Consider the following 23,203-nt stretch of genomic DNA (forward strand, 5'->3'; position numbering starts at 1 on the left):
AAGTAGAATCCATAATTCAAACGGACCATAACGAAGTAAACAAAAGTAATAAATAAATGTGAACTTGAATTACAGGCATTGGGCAAACTATTATCCCCACTCATTTTGTTCTACAATGTTGAACATGTTCATAATGATTCTGGCCAGAGCAGAAAAACGAGTCAGAGTAGTACTTAATTAATCACTGCTAAAATTGAAGGGGTAACCCAACCTCAAAGCAAGAGTAAAGCTCACAAAGACGCCCAAACTCTATCCCTGTATTTCACATCCTGATGCAGAGGTATAAATCATGAAGAACCGCAAAATACCTGCAAGTGACATGCTTCAATAAACGGATCAACCAAAATTAAAAATAATGTGTCGGAGTGATGCTCACCTGAGCCAGGATCTCTTTAGAGAGCCGAGACTTGTTCTCGGCCTTCTTATCTTCAATTGGTCGAGTTTGTGGAAATTGGCGAAGCACGTTTATATCCTTCTTATTGGCAGGAAGCTCAGAATTTGTTCCTGAATCTTCTCGAACCTTTTGCTTCTGCAGAAGACAAAACAAACCTCATCAAATTACAGATTTGCTTCCTAATAATAAATAGGCTACTTCAGGAACTTGTATAAAATAAAAATTGAATCAAATGTCAGCGGTTGGAAGTTTGAACTAAATTTTTCTCAAAAAGACTACACCTAAATGCAAATTTTAGAAGTCATATCGTTGGGTTCTCTGAAGAACATTATAGTATCCGAGTAAACAACAGCATCAAAATAAAATTTCATCAAACTACTAACGCGAAGACAGTCCCATCACCATATAGATCTCAAAGTCATATTCAACTTGTTAGATTCAGAAAACATAAAAGTCAAAGAGACGCATAGAGCAGTTTAAAATGATTAAAAGGGAAAATAATATAAACGCGAGATTCTGCCAATTGGCTCCATTTGGTTGGGATGAAAATATATTACCATCCTAAAATATCTCTATAGTTCGTTTGACAGTAAATTCTTTTCTGTGATAAAAAAGACGTATAAGACTGAGGAAGAGAAGGTACAACCTAAAGGAGCAGGAAGTCCACTTAATGAAAAAAAACAAAAACAAAAAATGCACCAAATAAAAAAAGAGATAGAACAAAAATGAAAAATAGAAGGGCGACTTGGGCACAAGGTTCCCCACTTTGCGAATATTAACCAATATTAAACAAGGAAACCCCTTTTCAAATTCCTTTACATCATAATTCACCAAGCTCTTCAAATTCGCTTATTATTTTTGACCTTCATTACTTCACTTTTACATCCATCCACACGCACTTCATTTCCTCCATAATCACACATTTTAATTTCATTTTATCCAATGATCTTGAACTTCTAACTTATTCATAGGAATCTCCTCCATGAGTGTAGGCAGAGTTCCATCCTTGCACTGTAATTTATTAACCAACCCATCATTATCAAAAAATAGAGAACCCCTCCAACACTTCCAAAGGGGGTGGATGACCATATGATGGACCCCTAAATACATCACAAGAACCAGAAACGTATCCATATTGTCCTTGAATATCCAAAAGTCCCGCCCTGCCCCCTCCCCAACCCAAAAAAACCCATATCACAATAAAAAATATTTCCCAAAGGGAATAATTTTCCTCCATATGATGGAATATAAGTCTCGCACAAAAGTTAATTGAACTTCCAGTTGTTAAACAAAAGATAAAATTTAGGTTCTCCTCTATCCTACACATGATTTCAAGCAATTAGATCAAAATTAATAAGGTCTTTCCCCACCCTAAAATTTTTTTTAAACAAAGCACCCTGAACTAACCTGGATCTATCAATTATTCAGCTTAGTTTTAAAAAATTTTCTTCAAATGTAAAATGGCCACATATTTCCACCAATTACTCTATAATTTCAATTTGGTACAATTTTTTTCACCAAGTATTGGAAACATGCATTTGCTGTAATTTAAAAAGAAAGGGGCCCCATACTCTAACCAGTTATTCGTTTTCATTTTAAGCTTGTTAACTTTACTTTTTAGGAAACTAATTGACACATATCAAAGCTACACACACACACACACACATATTTCTATCTATACTAGTTGTGGCACGTGAGTTGCATTTCCTTTGCAACTTTCATAGTTATAAACAGTTTTTTGAAAAATGTGACAATTAGTTCCAGACATTTATTTTTAAAAAATAACAGGTTTTAAAGAAATCATTTATCCATTTTACACAATAGATGAGAATTTAGTTTCATTTTTACCTAGAAGAAAAGGAACATTTTAGGAATAAAAAAGAAGGAAAAAAATATTGAAAAGTGCCCCCTCTTCCCTTAACTACTACTACTAATAATAATACTCATTTCAACTTAAGAGGCCTCCAAATTCCAATCCTTGCACTCTCATGGTTAAAATTAAAGATTCTCTCATTCACTCTAGTTCGAGTCCACCTTCTCAATTACCAGATACCCTAAAAAGATATTTCAAAAAAATCATAAACACAAGTCTCTCCCTAGTAAACAAGCAATGTTTGTTACCTAGGCTAATAGAAAATATTTGCCATTTGTTTGTTGATAATAATTTATTAAATGGTAAATACATTTCACTTGCAACATATTCTGCAAAAATTGTGCATACACATGCATAGAGATTATGCAAATGTTTAATATTAGCATTTGTGAAATCTGAAATTAAATACTATGGTTTTTTGGTATGCAGTAACTGTAAGTCTTGAATTATATAGATCACTAGGAGTTAGAATTTAGGTAACTTGTAATTGATCGTGCAATTTAACATGCACATAGTTAAATAATTTATTTATTTAATAAAACAACAACAAAAAACCAAGCCTTAAGTCCCACTAGGTTGGGTTGGCTACATAAATCTTTTTCCACCAATTTATGCGATCATGTACGATTTCCTTCAACAAATTTAGGGCTATTAAATTCTTGCTCACTATCTCATTCCAAGTTATTTTAGGTCTATCCATACCCTTTCTATTGCCCCTCACAGTAGCCAACTCACCCTTCCTCACTAGCGCAATATGTGGCCTACATAGCAAGTGCCCAAACCATCTAAGTCATCCCTCCCTTATCTTATCTTTTATAGGAGCTACGCATAACTTACCGTAAATATGTTCATTTTTTAATTTATCTTTTAACGCTATAACACTCATCCATCTTAACATTCTCATTTCAGAAACTTTTACTTTTTGGATATGTTGTTTCTTAGTCGCTCAATATTCTGGTCCATATAACATAGCAGGTCTTATAACCGTCCTATAAAACTTCTCTTTTAATTTTAAGAATATTCTACAATCACAAAGCACACTCGAAGCACTTCTATATTTTACCCAACCTGCTTTAATTCTATGCATTACATCTTCTTCAATTTCTCCTTCAGCTTGCATAATAGCTCCAAGGTATCGATATCTACTAGTGCTATTGATTTCTTCATCATCAAGTTTAACTTTGTCTCCAATGTTCTTCCTAATATAACTGAAATTACATTTCATATATTTTTTCTTATTTTTACGTATCATAAAGCCTCTAGATTTTAAAGCTTCTCTCCATAATTATAATTTAGATTTTACTCCACTCCTAGTTTTATCAATCAAGACAATATCATTTACAAACAACACACACCAAGGAATCTCATTTTGGATACTCCTAGTTAGTTCATCCATCACTAAAGCAAAAAGATAAGGATTCAACACAAATCCTTGATGTACACCTATTGATTGGAAATTCTCTGGTCTCTCCATCTATAATTCTAGCATAGTCATTACTTCATTGTGCATATCCTTAATCCCTAATCCTATCATATGCTTTCTCTCTACATCAATAAATATCATATTCAAGTCCCTTTACTTTTTCCTAAACTTTTCCATTAATCTTCTTAAAGCTTATGTAATAGATCTCTAAGGCATAAAACCAAATTGATTTTCTGAGAACTTCATTTCTAACCTTAATATTTGATCAACTACCGATTCCCATAGTTTTATTGTATGACTCATAAGTTTAATTCTACGATAGTTATTACAATTTTGAATATCTCATTTATTTTTGTATATAGGTATTTAAGTATTTTTCTTCCATTCATTAGAACATCTTAATTTTTATAATTGTGTTAAATAAATTAGTTAACCATCCTGTTATAACCAAGATATTTCCAAACTTCAATTGAGATGTTGTCCAGTTCTATAGTTTTTCTATTTTTAATCTTTTTTGATACAAACTTGACTTCATTAACTTTGATTTTGCAAATAAATATCATATTTTTAACCTTTTCCTCATTTGTGAATTCTAAGGTTAAGTTTTCTACTTGGTTTTCATTAAATAGCTTACTAAAGTAACTTTGTCATCTTTCTTTTGTCTTCCTTAACCAAGACAATTTCATCTCGTTTTTTATACATTTTACATTACCTAAGTCCTTACTCTTTCTTTCTCTAACTCTAATAAGTTTAAATATATCTCTTTTCCCTTCTTTTGTATCTAATCTAGCATACAAATTATTAAATAATCTATGTTTAGCATCACTAATGGCCTTCTTTGCATCTTTTATAGCCTAATTATACTTTTCAAAGTTTTCCATGTTTCCACGTTTTTGCCATGTTTTATACCAAATTTTTTGTCTTTACTACTTTTTGGACATCTTTTAATTCACCACCAACTTTCTTTGCTATTTGAGAATCTTCCTCTTGATTCACCTAAAATCTTTTTTGCTATCTTTTTAATAGAGCTATCCCACTCTAAGAAGTGTTTGCATCTACACCATCCTCTATGGTCCAATCACCATCTTAGATCATTTTATCTTTAAATTTTACTACATTTTCTCCCTTTAGGTTCCACCACCTAGTTCTCTTGCATTGATTTATTTTATTCTTTCTCTTCCAATTTTTAATACAGATATCAAACACAAAAACTCTGTATTGTGTGATTAAACTTTCACTTAGGATAATTTTACAATCCTTACACGATAAACAATCTACCCTCCTACTTAAGAAAAAAATCTATCACTTTTATTTTTTCCACTTTTGAAGATTATTAAGTGTTCTTTTCTCTTTTAAAAGAAAATATTCATTGGAATAAAATCATATGACATGGCAAAGTCTAAAATCATCTCTCCATACTCATTTTTTTTATCTCCATATCCATATCCTTTATGTATCATCTCATAACCTTTATTATCCCTTCCAACATGTCCATTTAAATCTGCTCCTATGAATATTTTCTAAGTTCCTGATATCCCTTGAATAATATTATCCATATCTTCTCAAAATTGTCTCTTAAGGTTTTCTCGTAAGCCTAATTGAGAGGCATAAGTACTAATGACATTTATTATCTCTTGGCCTAAGACCATCTTGATTTTTATTATTCTATCTCCTACTCTTTTGACACCTATAACACTATCTTTTAAATTTTTATCTACAATAATTCCCACCACATTCTGGTGTTTTATTTTTTATAACTTTTTTCCCAGTGTATCGAAGTTTGAATCCTGATTTTTCAATTTCTCTAGCTTTTTCCCTCATCCACTTAGTCTCTTGAAGGCAGATTGATGTAGGACAAGAAGCAAGACCTTAGGAAGAGCCATGTTGGAGAATAATTAAGAAGAATTGAGTTAAGGGATTGTTGGGGTTAATTAGTAGTTTATTATGTATTTAGTTTAATTAGTATAATATTATGTGTATTTTGGGGGCTAGTTTGTAATATTTGTCTAAAATATGGGTTTGTTTGTAATGTATTTTTACGGATTTTTATGTAATTTCATGTGAAGAGGCTTTCTTATAAATAGTGTGTGAAAGCCATGTTGTAGACAGTTATTGATGAATTTGAATAGGAATTGAATGTGAGTTCCCCCTTGGTATCTCCTCTCTCCTCCCTTCCCTTTCCTTTTTCTCTTCTATTTCTTCTAAATTCTTTCATGGCTGCAGAACCTTGATGCTGCCCCTGCATCATTTGGTATCAGAGTCCAATATTGATCTCTATTCTACCATTTTTGTCCCCTATTTTCTCTCTCTTCTCTTTTCTTCTTCTTCCTCCTCCTGTCTTTTTCTTCCTTCTTATTCCATTCTTCCCCCACCGTTCAGCAAATTCTATCTCCCTCTGCTGCTGCTGCTTCTTTTTCTTTTTCTTTTTCCATGCTGCCTTCTTCTCTCTCTATTTCTCTTCCATCATTCTCTCTTTGATTCTTCTCTGCCTTCAAAATTCAGTTGGGAAAAAAAAAAACCGAAAAGCAGTTTTGCAGTTCTGCAGTTTTGAACATTTCAGAAAATATCAATGGTGTCCCATTTTTCAAAACCCTAATTTCCAGCCTAGATTCTACAACACCACCCACATCACCAAAAACAGAAGCCCCAGAAACCCTTCCCCTCCAATTTTCATTGTCATCTGACCACCGGAAGGACACCCCATGTGCTGGCAAAACTTTTCTGTTCGTCAGCACTTCCAAAACCCTGATCTCCTGTGCTTTTCTCATCACACCACCAACACCACTATACTCCCCAAAACTAATCACCGGAAAGTCACCGCCAGTGGCTCAGGCGCTGGTGACCTACGAGTGGAACTCTTCCCAAGTCTTCTGTTGGTTCCAATTTTGCAAGAATTTGCTCCAGCCACGATATTTTGAGTTTCTCCATGATAATTTGATCTGCAGCTTGATATTTTGAATGCAGACATAATATATTGTAAGAAAGCACAATAATATGGCACAGAACCCTAGAAATTGTCGCTGTCAGCATCGAAAATCAGGTTTTGTTCTGTAGCTTGTGAGTTTTCTTTGTGAATTTGTTTCATTTCAGCAGGACAATCAATATCAAGGTGAATTGAAGATAGCTTTTGAGAAATTGGGAGTAACGCTTGTGGGAAATTGTGTTAAAAGGCTGTTGGTGATATAAAGATGCAGCATACATATGTGAATAAATTCAGCAACATGGTGAAAAATTATAGGGCAAAGGAATGTCATTTATCATGCCTTGGGCACAATTTCAAGCTCTTCAACATCTTTCTCAAATGCAGAGAAAAGGTTTGCAAAATCATCATTGATGGAAGATGTCCAATGAATATGGTTTCCATAAATAGTCACTCAAATGCAATTTCATTCTGAACCTCACCCAGAGCCTTATGTGATATCTTGGGTTGATAACTCTATTGTACATGTTTGCAACAGAAGTTTGGTTCCCATCGAAATGGGTCAATATTTGGCAAATGTTTGGTGTAATATCCTACCTATGAAGATTGGCCATGTACTCATTGGTTCTCCTTGGTTGGATGATTTGGATGTGGCTCAAGGACATGAGAACACATATGTCTTCCACTATAATGGAAAGAAAATCATTCTGAAGCCCACTCTAATCAACTAGGACAAAGAATCTAAGATTATCAATCATGTCAAAGTTACTCAACTTGGGGACACCACAAGTTAGGCAATCAATGTGTTTGAAGACATCCAAAGTCTTTCAAACATTCCTATCGTTGAGTTTATCAATCCTGATATGTTCATTGATGCTAATTCTCTAGTCAAGTCTTGGTGCTACCAATGGTAGGTGTTTTGATTGTTTTCTTGCCTCATTCAAGCATTGGCTTTCAAAAAGTCAAAGTTTGCTTCTCCCATTTGATCCTCAAACATTTCAAAACTCGAGGCAAAATTTTTTCTAACTAGGGGAAAGTTGCTGTAGGACAAGAGGCAAGACTTTGGGAAGAGCCATGTTGGAGAATAATTAAAAGAATTGGGTTAAGGGATTGTTGAGTTTAATTAGTAGTTATTATGTATTTAGTTTAATTAGGATAATACTATGTGTATTTTGGGGGCTTGTTTGTAATATTTGTGTAAAGTATGGGTTTGTTTGTGATGTAATGTAGTTTTAGGGGTTTGTATGTAATTTCATGTGAAGAAGCTCTCTTATAAATAGTGTGTGAAAGTCCTACAGTAGGTGGTTATTGATGAATTTGAATTGAAGTGAACATGAGTTTCCCCTGACAAGGCTTGAGAAATCACCACACCTTAAACATGGGTGAGTAGTCTATATTTATAATCATAGAATATATTGACAAATAAATGCTATCTCATAAACAATGGAAACTAATCTCCTATAATCAAGGCAATGAGCTACAATCATGGGTCAATGGATCTATGTATGGGAAGCCTCTGATGTAGGCATGTGATCCTCAAAACCCACCCCCCACCCACCGGCTCAAGCTAAGCGTGGGATTTGAATGGATGTGAAGCTTGGAGCGAAAAAATTCAAATAGAGGTCGAGGAATACTTTTAATGAAGATGTCAGCAATCTGAAGATGAGAAGGCACATACTAAGTGCGAATTTTTCTAGCAAGAATAAGTTCGCACAGAAAATGATAGTCTAATTCAACATGCTTGGCGCGCTTATGGGAAACCGAGTTGGAGCTTAAAAAGATTGCACTCTTGTTGTCACATAATAGGAGAGGCGGTTTGGGATGGAAACCTGGAGATCATATAGGAGACAAGTGAGCCAATGTAGTTCGGCAGCAGTGTGGGCAAGAGCACGATACTCAGATTCACAGCTAGAACGAGAGATAGTAGGTTGCTTTTTAGCACTCCAGGAAACCAAATTGTCACCAAGAAAAATAGAGTAGCCGGAAGTAGAACGACGTGTGTCAGGGCAACTAGCCCAGTCAGTATCAGAGTAGGCAATTAGAGTACCAGGAGTAGCAGAGCAGGGAAAAGTAATGTCAAAATGAAGAGTGCCTTTGACATAGCGAAGAATACGCTTAACCGTTTGAAAATCATCTTCAGTGGGAGTGTGCAGAAACTGGCTAACAGAATTGACAGCATGAGAAATATCAAGGCGTGTGATGGTCAGGTATTGAAGAGCAACAACAAGAGAACTGTATAAAGTGGGATCAGAGAACGGAGGACCATCAGCAGACAGATTCTGAGAGAGACAATCATGGAAGTAGGAACAAGTTTGCTGTCAAGAAACTGGGCACGAGTGAGAATATCCCGTGCATACTTAAGCTGACTGAAAAAATGTCCATCAGGAATAGGTGAGGCTTTAAAACCGAGAAAATAGCTGAGAGAATACAAATCTTTGGTGGAAAACTCAAAATTGAGTTTACGAGTAAAGCTGTCAAGAAGAGATTTGTTGTTTCCAGCAATAATGATGTCATCAACATAAAGAAGTAAATAAATAACTACAAAATGCTTATGAAATACAAATAGAGATGTGCAAGCACGATTACAAGTAAACCCAAGTTAGAGAAGAAAAGAGCTGAAATGCTGAAACTAGGCCCAAGGAGCTTGCTTGAGGCCATAGAGAGTTTTCTTCAATTGACGGACATGATTAGGGAAACGAGGATCAATGTAACCAGGGCTGCTCCATATAGACATTTTCAGTGAGAGTACCATTGAGGAAAGCATTCTTCAAAGAGGCCATTGGTTGGTTACAGCAAGAGAAAGTACAATACGAATAGTAGGAGCCTTGATAACAGAGCAGAAAGTATCAGTGTAGTCAAGACTAGGGACCTGGGTGTAACCTTTGGCAACTAGATGAGCCTTAAGTCTTTCAATGGAGCCATCAGGAAGATATTTGGTCCGGAACACCCATTTGGAGCCCACAATGTTGGTGTTAGCAGGTCGAGGGACCAAAATCCAAGGGCGATTATTCTACATGGCCCGAACTTCTTCATCCATGGCAGCAAGCTAGGCAGGATTCTTAGCTGCAGATTTGTAGCCTTTAGGCTCAGCGGAGGCAAATAGAACCGAAATAATGCCAAAGGAGCGCAAGACACCAAGATTCACAAGATGGCGAGTCTTAAAAATACCAGCCTTAGCACGTGTGAGCATGGGATGCGAACCAAGCAGGTTGGCTGAAGCAGGAACAGGAGGGGGGTCAGTACAGAGAAGGCTGGGTTCCAAAAAATTGGAATGGAGGGAAGTAAGGGGTTGAGCCTAAGATGTAGTGATATAAGGAAAATGAAGTTCATCAAATTGAGCATGGCAAGTGATATAGAGCCTAGAAGTAACGGGATCAAAACAACAAAAGCCTTTATAGGAGGGACTGTAACCTAGAAAAATGCAGGGAACACTGCGAGGAGAAAATTTATTATGCATATAATCACGCAAACAAGGATAAACACAACAACCAAATGGGTGAAAATTAGCATTATTGGGGAATGACCATATAAAAGCTCAAAAGGGGGCTTAACTCCAAGCAGAGGAGTAGGCAAATAGTTGATGATGTAAGTCGCAGTGCTAAAGGCGTCAACCCAGAAACAAGGAGAGAGATGAGAGTGGAAAAGGAGGGGGAGTCCAGGTTCAGTCACGTGGCGATGTTTTTGTTCAGCGCAACCATTTTGGGCAAGTGTATAGGGACAAGATTGCTGATGATGAATGCCGGAGGAACGAAGATGAGCAGTAAAGCAGGTGCTAGTGAATTCACCCCCACCATCACTCTGGAAAATCTTAATATGGGCAGAGTATTGAGTTTCCACAAATTTTTGAAATTGTATGAAAACATTAAAGAAATCATATTTGAATTTTAAGGGATAAAGCCAAGTAAAACGAGAGTATTCATTAAGGAAAAGAACATAACAAATAAAGCCCGAATTTGATTTAACGGGGAAGGGACCCCAAATATCACAATGAACAAGGTCCAAAACTGAGGACCTACATTCATTACGTGGATAGGGCAAGCGATGATTTTTCGCAAGTTCACAGGTGCTACATAAATGATTTATTTAATGAAGAGATTATAGAATGATTTACATGTCCAAGGCGAGCATGCCATTGATCATAGGAAGCATGTAATGTTTTATTTTTAAGAATAGAAATAAAGGTTGAGTTGCCACGCTCTAGCACATATAAGTCGCCATCCCTCTTACTAGTTGCTACCACCCTTTCTATTTGACGTTTATGAATAGAAAAAAGGTTATTAGTAAAAGTAATAGCCAAAGGAAAATTGGATGTTAATTTACTAATTGAAAGTAGATTTTTGGTGAGATGTGGAACAACTAAGACATCCAATAAATGAACATTAGGAGCAGGAAAAAGGCAACCTGTATGAGTAATAGGTAAGGATGCACAATTTCCCACAATTACAGAGTCCTTGCGAACATAAGGGTGTGGGTTGATCCAAAACAGAGGGCTCATTAGACATGTGGGCCCAAGCCCCAATGTCTAAAAACCACTCAAAGCCGGTAGGATCATTTGATAGAACAAGACTCAGTGAATGCTTGGGAAAGATGGGCAGCAGAGTCACTACAAGTGTAGCGGTGGTGGCACCGGTCAGCATAGTGGCCTTCAACATGAAATATTTGACAATGGGGAAGACGGCGCTCATGACTAGAGGAGGAACGACCACGTGAGAAGTGGTTGTGGCCATTGCTGGTGGTTCAGCCAAAGTTCGTGTGGGAAGAATTCTGTTGGGAAAGGCGGTCGGATCCTCGAGGAGAGGTTGTGAATGCAGCAACAGGAGGTGCAAAAGGCTCGGGACCTCTGGAAGATCTCAAAGCTCCCAGCCATTGTAGTCAGAGGCGCGAGGCGAGTCGAGGCGCAAAGGGTATTTGAAGCTGAGGAATTGGGGCCGAGTCCACGGAGGAACCAATGCACCTTGTTTGTGCCATCAATCGGACAACCAATGGCATGGAGCTGATTACAGAGGAGTTTTAAAGCTTAAGCAAACTCAACAACGGGTCTGGAACCTCTTTTCATTAACTAGAGTTCATCTTTGAGATGAATCTCATGGGCCTTGGACCGATGATTGAAGGTAATCTCCAAGGCAAGCTAGACCTCCCATGCAGTAAAGAGACCGACAATTTCGGCCAAGGCGTCGTCGGTGAGAGAGGAACAAAGAAGACAAAGGAGGCGTTGGTCAGCAGCCCTCCACACCAGGTATTTGGCGTTTGGTGTTTGATTGGTGGCAAGATCAAATCGGGAAGGTGGGACGATGGAACCATCAAGATGACAGAGGAGATTTTGGCTCTCGATGAGGGGAAGAATTTGACTATGCCATAGAAAATAATTGGTGGAGGATAGCTTGATGGTGAGCATGTGAATAAAGGTATGGAAAAGGAGAAGAGTTGAAGAACCGTCGGTGGCCATGGTAGGGATTGCAGATTGCAACGATTTGTTGACGGAAAGGCGTGTCACCACAAAAGCGACGGTGCGAAAGGAAAATAGAAAATGACATTGTCAGTGCTGGCTGCTCCTTAAAATGGTCGACAGAGTGGCAGAGGGTCTGTGAGCTGGAACACGTAAACAGTAGTGGCAGCGTCGGGTGACAACCGGCGATGCACAGATCCAGCAACGAGCGATGACTTCGTGCTGATTGGAGTAGAGAAGCCCAGGAACAAAGAACGGTGACGGAGACGAAGGCAGCGGAGAACGTCAACAAGAGAGATGAAGATTTGAGAGTGTAAGGGAGTGCCTTAGAAACAAAGTAGTGGCGGCCGTCAGGAATGCATAGGTTGCAAAGAAAAAAAGGAGGGGACCTGCTGTCAACTGTGGAGGTGGATCAGCAGGGAGGGAGGCGCAGGGAAAAAATAGAGTTGCAGCGCTGGAAAAAAGAGTAGGGCTACGGGAAAAAAATGCCTGCGCTAAACGAAAATAGGAACGATCGTTTAGGCTGATACCATGACAAGGCTTGAGAAATCACCACACCTTAAATGTGGGTGAGTAGTCTATATTTATAATCACAAAATATATTTACAAATAAATGCTATCTCATAAACAATAGAAACTAACTCTCTTCTAACTTTTCCATGACTAAAGAACCTTGACGTTGCCCCTGCATCACAAATTTGATTATTATTTCTTCTAATTATTGTGTCCACAATGTTCATGTTTTTATTCGTAAGTGTCCCTATATTCCAAGTTGCTAATCTAATCCTAATCTCCTAAACTAACTTCTTTACCCACCCATGTCCAGAATGATGTGGGAATCCTCACATATTCGATACCGTACGAGGCATCGACATGGCACGTCGCTTCGGGGCAATGACCTAGCCCATCCTTGCCTACTTTTCGCTACATCCAAGTGGTATAAGTGCAATACACCGCTCGTAGAGAATGCCCCAACAATTAATCAATAAAGATTACATTATAGTGATCTGACAATTATCAACTACCTAACGCAACCCTCCTTTACTCAGGTTTGGGACCAACTATGCTTGAATTCCTTCTAAATAAAATAAAAAAAAATAACCTCACAAAAAACTCACATTTCTTTGGATATATTACATAATATTATAATGGAGCAGGCACTAATGCATTCAATAGATCCAAGGAATCAACCAGCAATCAGCAAGAAAAATTTAAAATAAACATGGATATGTAATTAGAGACAATTTTAAAGGAGAGAATTTTTAATGGTGATCCAATAAACAATCAGTTTGTATTATTAATAAGATATACACAACAAGGCTGCATTATCTATGATGAATAAACAGTACATGTACCTTCTTAATTCGTTCTTCAATAGAACTCAAAGCATGGGACTGATCAACTTTAGAAAGGTAGAAATCCCTTTCCCTCTTGGCAGCAGAAATTTCCAAAGCTAGTTTCTGCTCACGAATTGCATTCTTATATGCTGCATTGGAAATATATCAGCTCGTAAAGGTAATGAATTGCTTAAGCACCAATACATATTACACAAGCAACAAGACAACAAAATTTGATTAGCTGCATACCAATTTCTTCAGTAAGATCATCCCACTTGAATTTACTCAAGTACTTGACATTCCAAAGATCATAATAGAATTGAGACCTCTTCTTCCCACCTAAAATGAAAATTTTCTTTTATTTAATATTAAAAAAAAAAAGCACAATAGCATGCTATAACAGCGAAAAAAGCAAAGATCAGAAATACAGTCAAGGCAGACAAGCTTATGCTATAAAAACTATCAACTACCGTAAGCAAACTTAATTGCCTAAATTTTATCAGTTACCTGTGAAAAAAGCCAACATATAACCATAAGAGTCCTCGAAACATCAGTCAACACAGGCCTTAAAAGTATAATAATCAACACAGTGGATCACAAGAAAAACACTCTTGGCTTTCGATAATAAAAAAGAACTGAACATTTTAGCACTAAAATATTAAAATATAAGAATAAAATTTGAAGGAAACAACAAGCTTAAACATAGTTAGTTGCATTTTCCCCTTTTTGGAGAAAGGGCCTCAGGCAGGGCCACCATAGCTCAGCATGGCTCTCATAAAAGGTTCTACAAAAGAAAAAACAGAGATGTAGGAAAGTACTCCAATTAAAATGCATACCTATCTGTTCACCATTTAACATGTCAGCAACCCTCTTTGCCACACTTCTCTTTGTAAATTCAACCCACCTACACACATTGAAGACGACAATATGATTATATATTACTAACCAAGTAATGCATTGTTCATCTGTTAGAGGATTTGCCCAAGATTGTGCAAATTGGCAGAAAAGGGTTCATGTAGCCGATTCCACAGTGGAGCACAAGGTTTGGTTGCTGTTGTAGTTGTAACAATGTAATGCATCATCAAAATAGGATAATGAAAATATGATCCATAAACTTCAATTATTTTTTCATTCAAATATTTGAACAAAAAAGAAACCATCTCTATAAATATCATTCATTAAGCATTGGTTAAAATGGAGCCGGGTGTGAACTCTAAAGTAGAAAATTAGTTGGAGATTCTCAGTCATGCTGCATTGACAGAATTTGTTAAAATAAATATACCCTTCAGAAAACACTTGTCCTCGAAATCCACCAGCTCGTTTACGATGTACTTGTGCTGTAGGATCTGCAAAGTTTATCAATAGATCATCTTCATGATAATTTACAAGTGACATAAAATTTTATACTCATCATATACAAAGCCACTTGCTAGAAGTAAATGAATCAACCTAAGCAACAATAACAGAAGGGGAAAAAAATACTTATTGATTACCTTCAGGTGCAAGATAAATCCTTTGTATTTCACCATGCTGAGATAGAATCTGACGAAGCTTGACATGGTCCATGCGAGGAGGTATTCGACTCAAATAACAAACCCCACGCTTGTCAGCCTTTGCAGCTTCTTTCAACAATCTCTTCTTCCTTCTATTTTTTCTGCTTTCTGCCTTTGCATTATTGGATTCTGCCTTCTCCTCTTCTGAAGAGCTTGCTCCCTCAATCTCTTGTTCTTCCTCACTCATTCTCACTAATAAAAAAAAAATTTTAAAAAATAAAAATTGTAACAAGCACACTCTAAAGAGAACAGAAGGAAACATGCTGATCCTTCACATGTATAACAATCAAATAAACTACTTTCAGAACCCGAAGTTAAAACACTAATGCCAAATCCTCCAGAGTCAAAAGTGGAGATTTTAGAACAAGCCCTTTAGAAGATGCAAAATGAGGATGCATAAAATTATGAGTCCTCTAATTCTGACCATTTTAGCAAACTCAAACATGCAAAGGCATTGAGAGGAAAAATAAAAGGTCAAAAATTAATTATACTTAGGCATGAGCAATCAATCAATATGATTCATTTGATAAAAGTTTAAATTAATTGAATTTTTGGTTAAAACATTTATGTAAGCTGACTAACCAAAATTTAATTGACTAACTGAACATTAACCAACCAAAATTTTCTCAGCTAATTTGGTTAATTGAAGATGCCTAAGTTCAACAATTACTTTATTACTAATTTTTTACTTAAGGATATCATTTATTGTTGAAATTTAATCTCAACCACATCAAGTTTGAGATAAATTTCTCAATTTATCCTAATTTGCATATTTTCAAAAAAAAAAAAAAAAAAATCTCAATCTCAAGATACACAATGTGAATGTTTAACCAAAGACAATTTTGTCTAACCCAAAGGCAACATTGTGTAACCCAAAAAACAATACTTTGTAACTGAAGTCAATGTTATGCAACCCAAAGGTAACATTGTGAAACAAAAGGAGTTATTTTATGTGAACTTAAACTAATATTGTGTGACCCAAGTAGCAAGCCCACTCTCTTAATCACATGATCCCAAAGGGCATTAGACAGAGGATTTCCCCCGAGAGGAAGCTCAAGACATTAAAATGGCCAAGAAAGGGATCAAAACTTGATAAAGATCTAAAATTCTCAAAATCTCTACTACATAGATTGATACTTACTAGGCCACTCTTAGATAAGTTGATTTTTAAGCCCAAAATTCTCTAAAAAATTCTAAGTAACACAAGAATCTTACAAAATTTTGTTGCATCATTTTCAAGAAAAAAATATGGCATCATCTACGAATTGAAGATGAGACACCTCCACTTCCTCTCTACCTATATACAAACCGCTAATAATTCCCAGATCTTAAGCATGGGATACCAACCTACTCAAGACATCCATGTCCAGAGTGAACAAAAAAGGAGTTAACGGATCCCCTTGTCTCAACCCCCTTGAGATGTCAAACCAATCCCTAGCCTGACCATTAACAATCACTGGCATATTGGTAGAATTGAGGCACCCTCCTATCCACTTACACCATAGACTCCCAAAACCTTTCTCCTGAGCACATTTATAAGGAAACCCCAATTAACCATATCATAAGCTTTTTCAAAATCCAATTTAAAAATCACTCCTTTTTTGTCCCTCCTCTTCACATCCTCAACCACCTCGTTGGCAACTAAAACAACATCTAATATCTGCCTATCTTTAACAAAAGCAAACACGAAATATACAGTGTCCCCCAACACCTCTCTAACCCTTTTTGAAAGAACCTTTGCTAGCAACATATAACAACTAGTAACCAATATGATTGGCCTAAAATCCTTACTTTTCTAGAATAACAATCCCCTTCTCGAACCCAATTAATTCTAGACTTTTGATGCCAACTCCTTTCCTCCCTCATAAGTAGCACCTCCAAATCGTTATCAAGATGAACCCTTCTAGCTCTATCTTCCTAATTAACCGCACTCCTCCAATCAATCCAAACCGCTATCTCCATCAATATGTCATTTTCCTTTCCCTTGATATTCCCAAACACTTTCCAAAATTTTAATTTTTCTTTGATAAATTTCAACTTTCTCATCAACTTAAAGCCCTCCCAGCCCTAAACATGGCACTCTCTCCACCAAGATCTAATAGAATTGTGAAAAGACAGGTGCATAAGTCGCATGTTCTCAAACCTAAAAGGAATTGGACCCCAGTGTATATAATTGAACTCCAAAAGAATTGAGCAATGGTCATAAGTGGGCCTAACCAAAGTCTCTTGAACAATATTTGGGAAAAGGTCCTCCCATGTGTCAAAATACAAGAATATTTCTATGCAAGTCAAGGCATGTCTATCCCCAGAAGCCAGCCAAGTGAAACGGCCATTCTCAAACTAATATCCCTAAGACCACAATTCCTAATAAAATTCAAAATGTCTCATGCTACTAACCCTAGAGCTAAGGGTGTGCAATCAGTTGGTTCAGCCAATTAACCGAATTTTTTTGGTTAACCCCACCCCATATCCGAACTAACTGAAATGGTCTCTTTAACCAAACCGAACCTGACCAAACCGAATTTTCGAGTAATTTGGTTAACCGAATTCAACCAAAAAAAATTAAAATTAATTACCAAATCCAATCAATGGATTCGGATGTAACGACGCACTAGAAGTCGAAGCCCGAAGGACGGAAGGAGTACAGCGAAGTGTGAACTGTGAAGTTGGGATTTGGGAAGGTGGAAGCCGAAACTCGAAGGGGAAGATTGGATCTGGAATTGGAAGTGCAAACTTGTCGTCGCCGAATTGGGAAGTGGGAACTGGGAGTGCTGCCAAACTAGGAAGGAGTTGGAAAGTGGGAACTGGGAAGGGAAGGTGGAAGCCGAAGGGAATTGGGAGGAGTGTCAGCTGCCGCCTGCCGGTGTGCTGCTGCGGCACTGCGTGCGAAGTTGCACACTGGGGAAGGGAAGGGGAAGACTGAATATGGAAGTGGGAAATGGGATTCTAGGAATGGCTGAATGGATCCTCCTGGCCTAGCCTAAAAATGAAAATCATAAATCATATAATTTGATAATTTGTATTTAATTATTAATTAATTAAAAATTCGGGTAATTCAGTTAACCAAAATACATTTTCCCCATAACTGAACCGAAACTGAATACCCAAATTTACCCTATTCCGAAACCGAGCCAAACCGACCGAACTCGATTGGTTAATTCAGTTAAAACCAAATTATACTCACCCCATACCTAGAGCCCCAAAACTTCTCCCTAGAGGTTTCGATAACATTAAAGTCACCCCCCACCACCTAACACAGATTGCAAAGCCCGTACAAACTAGCTAGTTCTATGATAAGATCTTACCATTGGGAATGCTGAGTAGGACCATAAACAAAGGTAAGCCACCAATCCCCTACCCCCCTAAATCTCAAGTAAAATAGACAAGGAAAAAGAACCATAAATGCTATCTTTGCACATAGCTAACCTACTCAATTTGAAGATGAGGTATTTTAGATTGCTTATACAAATGAAATTCCTCCTTAACGTACTTAATCCAAACATAACCTGAAGGCATTTAGAGGTAAAGGGTCAATAGGGAAGCAGCAAGACTATGCAAATTTCATGTACCCAATCAAGCATTCTATAAAACATCTAGGATGCAAAATATTGCAAGTTTTTGTTGTGCAACCTGAGTTGTTGCTTAGAGGATAACCATTTGGCTCCCACTAGGAGTCCACGAGCAGTGGCAAATCCAGGATCTTATAGTCAGTGGGGACTGAGGCTCTCCTACACGACGAACTTTTATTATTATTTTTTTATTTTATAATTTTGAGTTTTTGAATTATTCATTAATCATAAGCTATTATTATATAAATTTAGATAAAATAGTATAAGATTCGCCTCAAATAGGGCTTTTAAAAGAACTCTAAGAATCATGTTTCAAACAAGAAAATATCAAAATTAATATGATAAGAAATAGCAATATAGAGAAACATAAGAATATTAATGACAATTGGCAAGATATAATAATGTAGAGTTCACCTTAATTAGGGCTATTAAAAGAACTCTAATCACCTTATGTTAGCACTTTTAAAACTCTAAAAAAAACTATTTTCAAACAATAAGAATTTACACATAAAATATCAAATTGATATATATGACAATTGACAAGAAATAACAATGTAGGGTAAGGGTTCACTTCTAATTAGGGCTTCGAAAAGAAGTTTAAAATCTACATTTCAAACAAAGAATTAGCCCACAAAAATTAGTATGACAACAAATAAAAATTTAGGGCTCACATCAAATTGAGGCTTTTAAAAAAATCTAGAAATATAATTTAAAACAAAAATTTACCCATAAAAGTATCTAATTAATTTCACAAAGAATAACAAACTTAACAACGGAGCCATGTAGTATTCACCCCAAGTTAGGATTATTAACTAATTATTCACTAACCACTACTCAAGGCTCTTAAAATTTCAAAAATAATTTTACTTAATATTATCATAAATAATATTACCTTACCTAGGGCTAAGGCAACGCTCAGCTAGGGCTGAAATTGGAAGAGCCTCGCAGAAGAGTAGATTCGTGTTGCCGAGTCGGAGCCTGGACTGAGGGTTGCCCGTGAGGCCGGCTGAGGCACTGAGGCAGCGGAAGACTGCTGCGGACCTGCGTTGGCCTCGTCTGGGCGGAGAGCGGCTGCCTGCTGAACAGCCTGGACGCCGAACGGAGGTGCTGGCTTGCTGGTTGCTGCGTTTGGCTATGCGCCCATGGCAGTGGAGGGGTAAGAGAGTAGGGGAGAGGTTGCCTAAAGCTCTTCTTCACCTGCTTCCTGCTTTTCTTCCTTTTTTGTTTTTAATTTTAAAATAGTCACGAAGAAGTTTCTTTCGTTAATAGTAGACGCTCTAGGATAATTTAAGGCTCCTCAAATTGGACCACTAATTACCTAAATCATCAGTTTATAATATTTTACAATAAAAAAATATGTATATATGAATATATCTTATTAACAGTTAAGTTAAACTCCACCTATAATGCACTTAATGTCCTAATTTTTTCACACATGCCCAATCTCAAGCCCGAGTAAAGGAGGAGGGTTGCGTTAGGTAGCTGATAGCCAACGTAAAATTTGTTAGATCATTATGATATGAATCTTTATCAAATATATGTTGGGACATCCCATACGAGTGACGCGTTGCACTTGTACCAATTGAGTGTAGCGAAAAGTAGGCGAGGGTGGGCTAAGTCGTCGTCCCGAAGCGACGCGTCGTGTCAGCACCTGGGTACAGTGTCAAATATGCAAGGGTTTCTATATCATTTTGGACGTGAGCAAGTAAAAAAGTTAGTTCGGGAAACTATGATTAGATTAGCAACTCGGAATATAGGGATACTTAAGGGTAAAATTATGGAAATTGTGGACACAATGTTTAGATGAAATATTAATATAATTCGTCTTCAAAAAACTAAGTAGGTGGGAGAGAAAACTAGAGAAATTGACAAATCAAGATTTAAACTTTGATACACTGAAAAAGAAAAATATAAAAATGGAGTATGAATTATTGTAGATAAAAACTTAAAAGATAGTGTTGTTGATGTTAAGCATACCAAGGACTAAGAAAATATTCATACAAGGAAATCTGAATGGACACGTTGGAAAAGATAATAAAGGTTATGAGATGATACATTGAGGATATGGATATGAAGACAAAAATGAGCTTAGAGAAATGATTTTAGATTTCGCTATGTCATATAATTTTATTATAATGAATAATTGTTTCAAGAAGAGAAGAATATTTAATAACCTTTAAAAGTAGACAAAATAGAAGTCAAATATTTTTTTTTTTTAACTAGGAGGGTAGATCGTTTATTATGTAAGGATTGTAAGGTAATTCCGAGTGAAAGCCTAACCACAAAACATAGAGTCTTAGTGTTAGATATATGTATTATAAAATGGAAGAAAAATGGGTAAAATAAAGCAGCGTAAGAGAACTATGTGGTGGAACCTAAAGGGAGAAAATATAATAATAGTTAAAGATAAAATGATCAAAGATGAGGATTGGATTATAGAGGATGAGATAGATACAAATACTCTTTGGAATAGATTAGCTAACTCTATTAAAAAGGTAGCAAAAGAGATTTTAAGTGAATCAAAGGGAAAGATTCTCGAATAGCAAAGAAAGTTAGTGGTATAATAAAGATGTCCAAAAAACCGTAAAGACAAAAAGAATTTGGTATAAAATGTGACAAAAATGTAGAAACATAGATAACTTTGAAAAGTATAAAGAGACGAGAAAAGATGTAGAAAAGGCCGTTAGTGAAGCTAAATACAAATCATTTAATGGTTTGTATGATATATTATGTAATGCCCCGAACCCTTAAACTCGAGTCCGGTGCGTTAAACCTGATCATATCCTGATAAATTATAATCCATAACATACGCAGCGGAAAACATAATCATAATCTTCATATAACATAATACCAGAGTTTACTAATTCTAATTATCAACCATAATAAATTAATCATCCACCAGTATTCAAATATACACATGTCTCCAAAACATTATCCACTAATACCAGTATGTTTTACAACCATCCATATCTTATAAAACTTAAAACATAAATTATAAAACATAAAATATACATATCAAAATTAACATAAAAATATACCCTTTTTCTTATATCTTCCAAAAAATGTTATAAAATCTCGAGCTCTCAAAGCTCGACCCTGAGAAATCCTGAAAAAGATGAATTCATATTCGGATGAGACACATCTCAGAAAGGGAAGAAACAATATATTAAAACAGTGTGTGACCAACATGAGTTTATATATGACATATTAATTAATATTTGAAAATCGTTAACATAATTTCTAAAATCATTCCCTAAACCTAATCAAACACATGCAAATGTTTAACCCACGAGATTACCCGATGATAGGGGTGATTACCTGCCCATACAAGTAGCACCCCTTTGCTCTGATATTTAGGCAACCCAAAGGTCGCAGCTAAAGCATACCAGAGCACTCACCTTACTTAGTAAGCCCTCAAGTGATAAATTGATCTCGTACTCACACAGTTCATACAAAAGTTGACTGGCAAAGGCCCTAAGGATAGGGAAATCTACCCACCCATACAAGTAGGTTCCCTCTACCCTAGTACGTTATGCGGCTACTGTCACATCTGTAGCTACTAGTACACTCGCCTTGCTCAGCAAGCCCTCAGGCGAAAGGTACGCATCGCCCAATCGTAACATGTTTTACGTACATACATACTTCTAATATCATAATACATCATTCTTTCTATCATTATTCAATCATACACATATGTTCATATTCATGACTTAACATTGCATTACATTTCACTTTAAGTGACTCTTTCCCATTTTACATTGTTCACATTTCACATTTCATATTTCATTTCCATTTCATTCATTTCCCTTTTCATTTCATTTCATTTCATACCCAACATCTTTCAGCTGTTTTACCCAGCATTTTTCAGCTGTCATACATTTACCCAGCCACTTTTAGCTGTTACATATTTACCCAGCCACTTTTAGCTGTTACACATTTACCCAACCACTTTTAACTGTTTTACCCAGCATATTTCTGCTGTTTACATGGTTGCATTAACACACACAAGCAACATAGTTCATGTCATGTTTTATTCACAATACATTACTTACTTAATCTGCATCTCATACATTTAACATATATTTCCACATAGCATTTTATTTACTCATGCCACACAATTTAGCAATAAAATTCATACACTGCCTGTAAAATAAGTCAACCAACATTTAATGTTTATATACTAAAAATATCTTTCATGTCTTACATAAATGTTCTGAAAATATTTTTCCACTTTCATCAGTTCATTTTCACACATACATATCTAATAAACAGCCCTAAACTCGAAAAAAAATATAATTTAAACAGTTGACATTTTACCCATACTGAAACATATATACGTACATATAACACAATTTATTTTTCCATTAAATTCATAAAAATTCTGATTTAATATATATTTTTCCCCTTACATGGTTTCTTGAACTACGCCAACAGGGACTCCGAAAAATACCTACGGCGCTCACCTGGACCCTGAATCAAAAATTTCTAACTCCAATAAATTATTCCTGAATAAAATATTATTTAAATATTTCCTAGGGCTCCTAAATAAAGAAATATACCCTTCAATTTAGCCAAATTGTCAAATTTCCCAAATCCCACTCTCGTTTTGGAGTATGGCCTAGAAAATCCCAATTGAAAAATTACCTACGTCAAAATGACGACAACGACGATTAGGACCCCGTGGTGGT

The 23,203-nt window shown here is 36.2% G+C and overlaps 1 protein-coding gene across 4 annotated transcripts; it reads right to left on the reverse strand.

Moving 5' to 3' along the window:
* Positions 1-36: 36 nt before the first annotated feature.
* Positions 37-19,797, reverse strand: LOC131168117 (pre-rRNA-processing protein ESF2). 4 transcript variants are annotated; one of them, XM_058127337.1, is made up of 8 exons: positions 19,413-19,797; positions 14,887-15,138; positions 14,676-14,739; positions 14,230-14,297; positions 13,643-13,732; positions 13,412-13,542; positions 377-529; positions 37-308 (listed from the first exon to the last, which is right to left on the reverse strand). In XM_058127337.1, exons 2-8 carry the CDS (start codon positions 15,131-15,133, stop codon positions 288-290), a joined length of 774 nt encoding a protein of 257 aa, XP_057983320.1. In that variant the 5' UTR covers positions 15,134-15,138; positions 19,413-19,797; the 3' UTR covers positions 37-287. The 4 variants fall into 4 exon arrangements, with proteins under 4 accessions (XP_057983320.1, XP_057983322.1, XP_057983319.1 ...); XM_058127339.1 differs by having other exon boundaries at positions 19,408-19,797; XM_058127336.1 differs by having other exon boundaries at positions 37-529.
* Between the last annotated feature and the right edge of the window lie 3,406 nt (positions 19,798-23,203).

The sequence above is a fragment of the Malania oleifera genome, chromosome 11, assembly GCF_029873635.1.
Source record: "Malania oleifera isolate guangnan ecotype guangnan chromosome 11, ASM2987363v1, whole genome shotgun sequence".
In the NCBI taxonomy this organism is placed as follows: domain Eukaryota; kingdom Viridiplantae; phylum Streptophyta; class Magnoliopsida; order Santalales; family Ximeniaceae; genus Malania; species Malania oleifera.

Bases quoted from the DNA above. Each gene is read 5' to 3' on its own strand.
- LOC131168117 (XM_058127336.1), bottom strand. From the start codon at position 15,133: ATGAGTGAGGAAGAACAAGAGATTGAGGGAGCAAGCTCTTCAGAAGAG. The intron at 14,740-14,886 runs GTAATCAATAAG...TAAACTTTGCAG, and splicing joins GATTTATCTTGCACCTGAAG to ATCCTACAGCACAAGTACAT. The intron at 530-13,411 runs GTACATGTACTG...TGTCTTCTGCAG, and splicing joins TTGAAGAACGAATTAAGAAG to AAGCAAAAGGTTCGAGAAGA.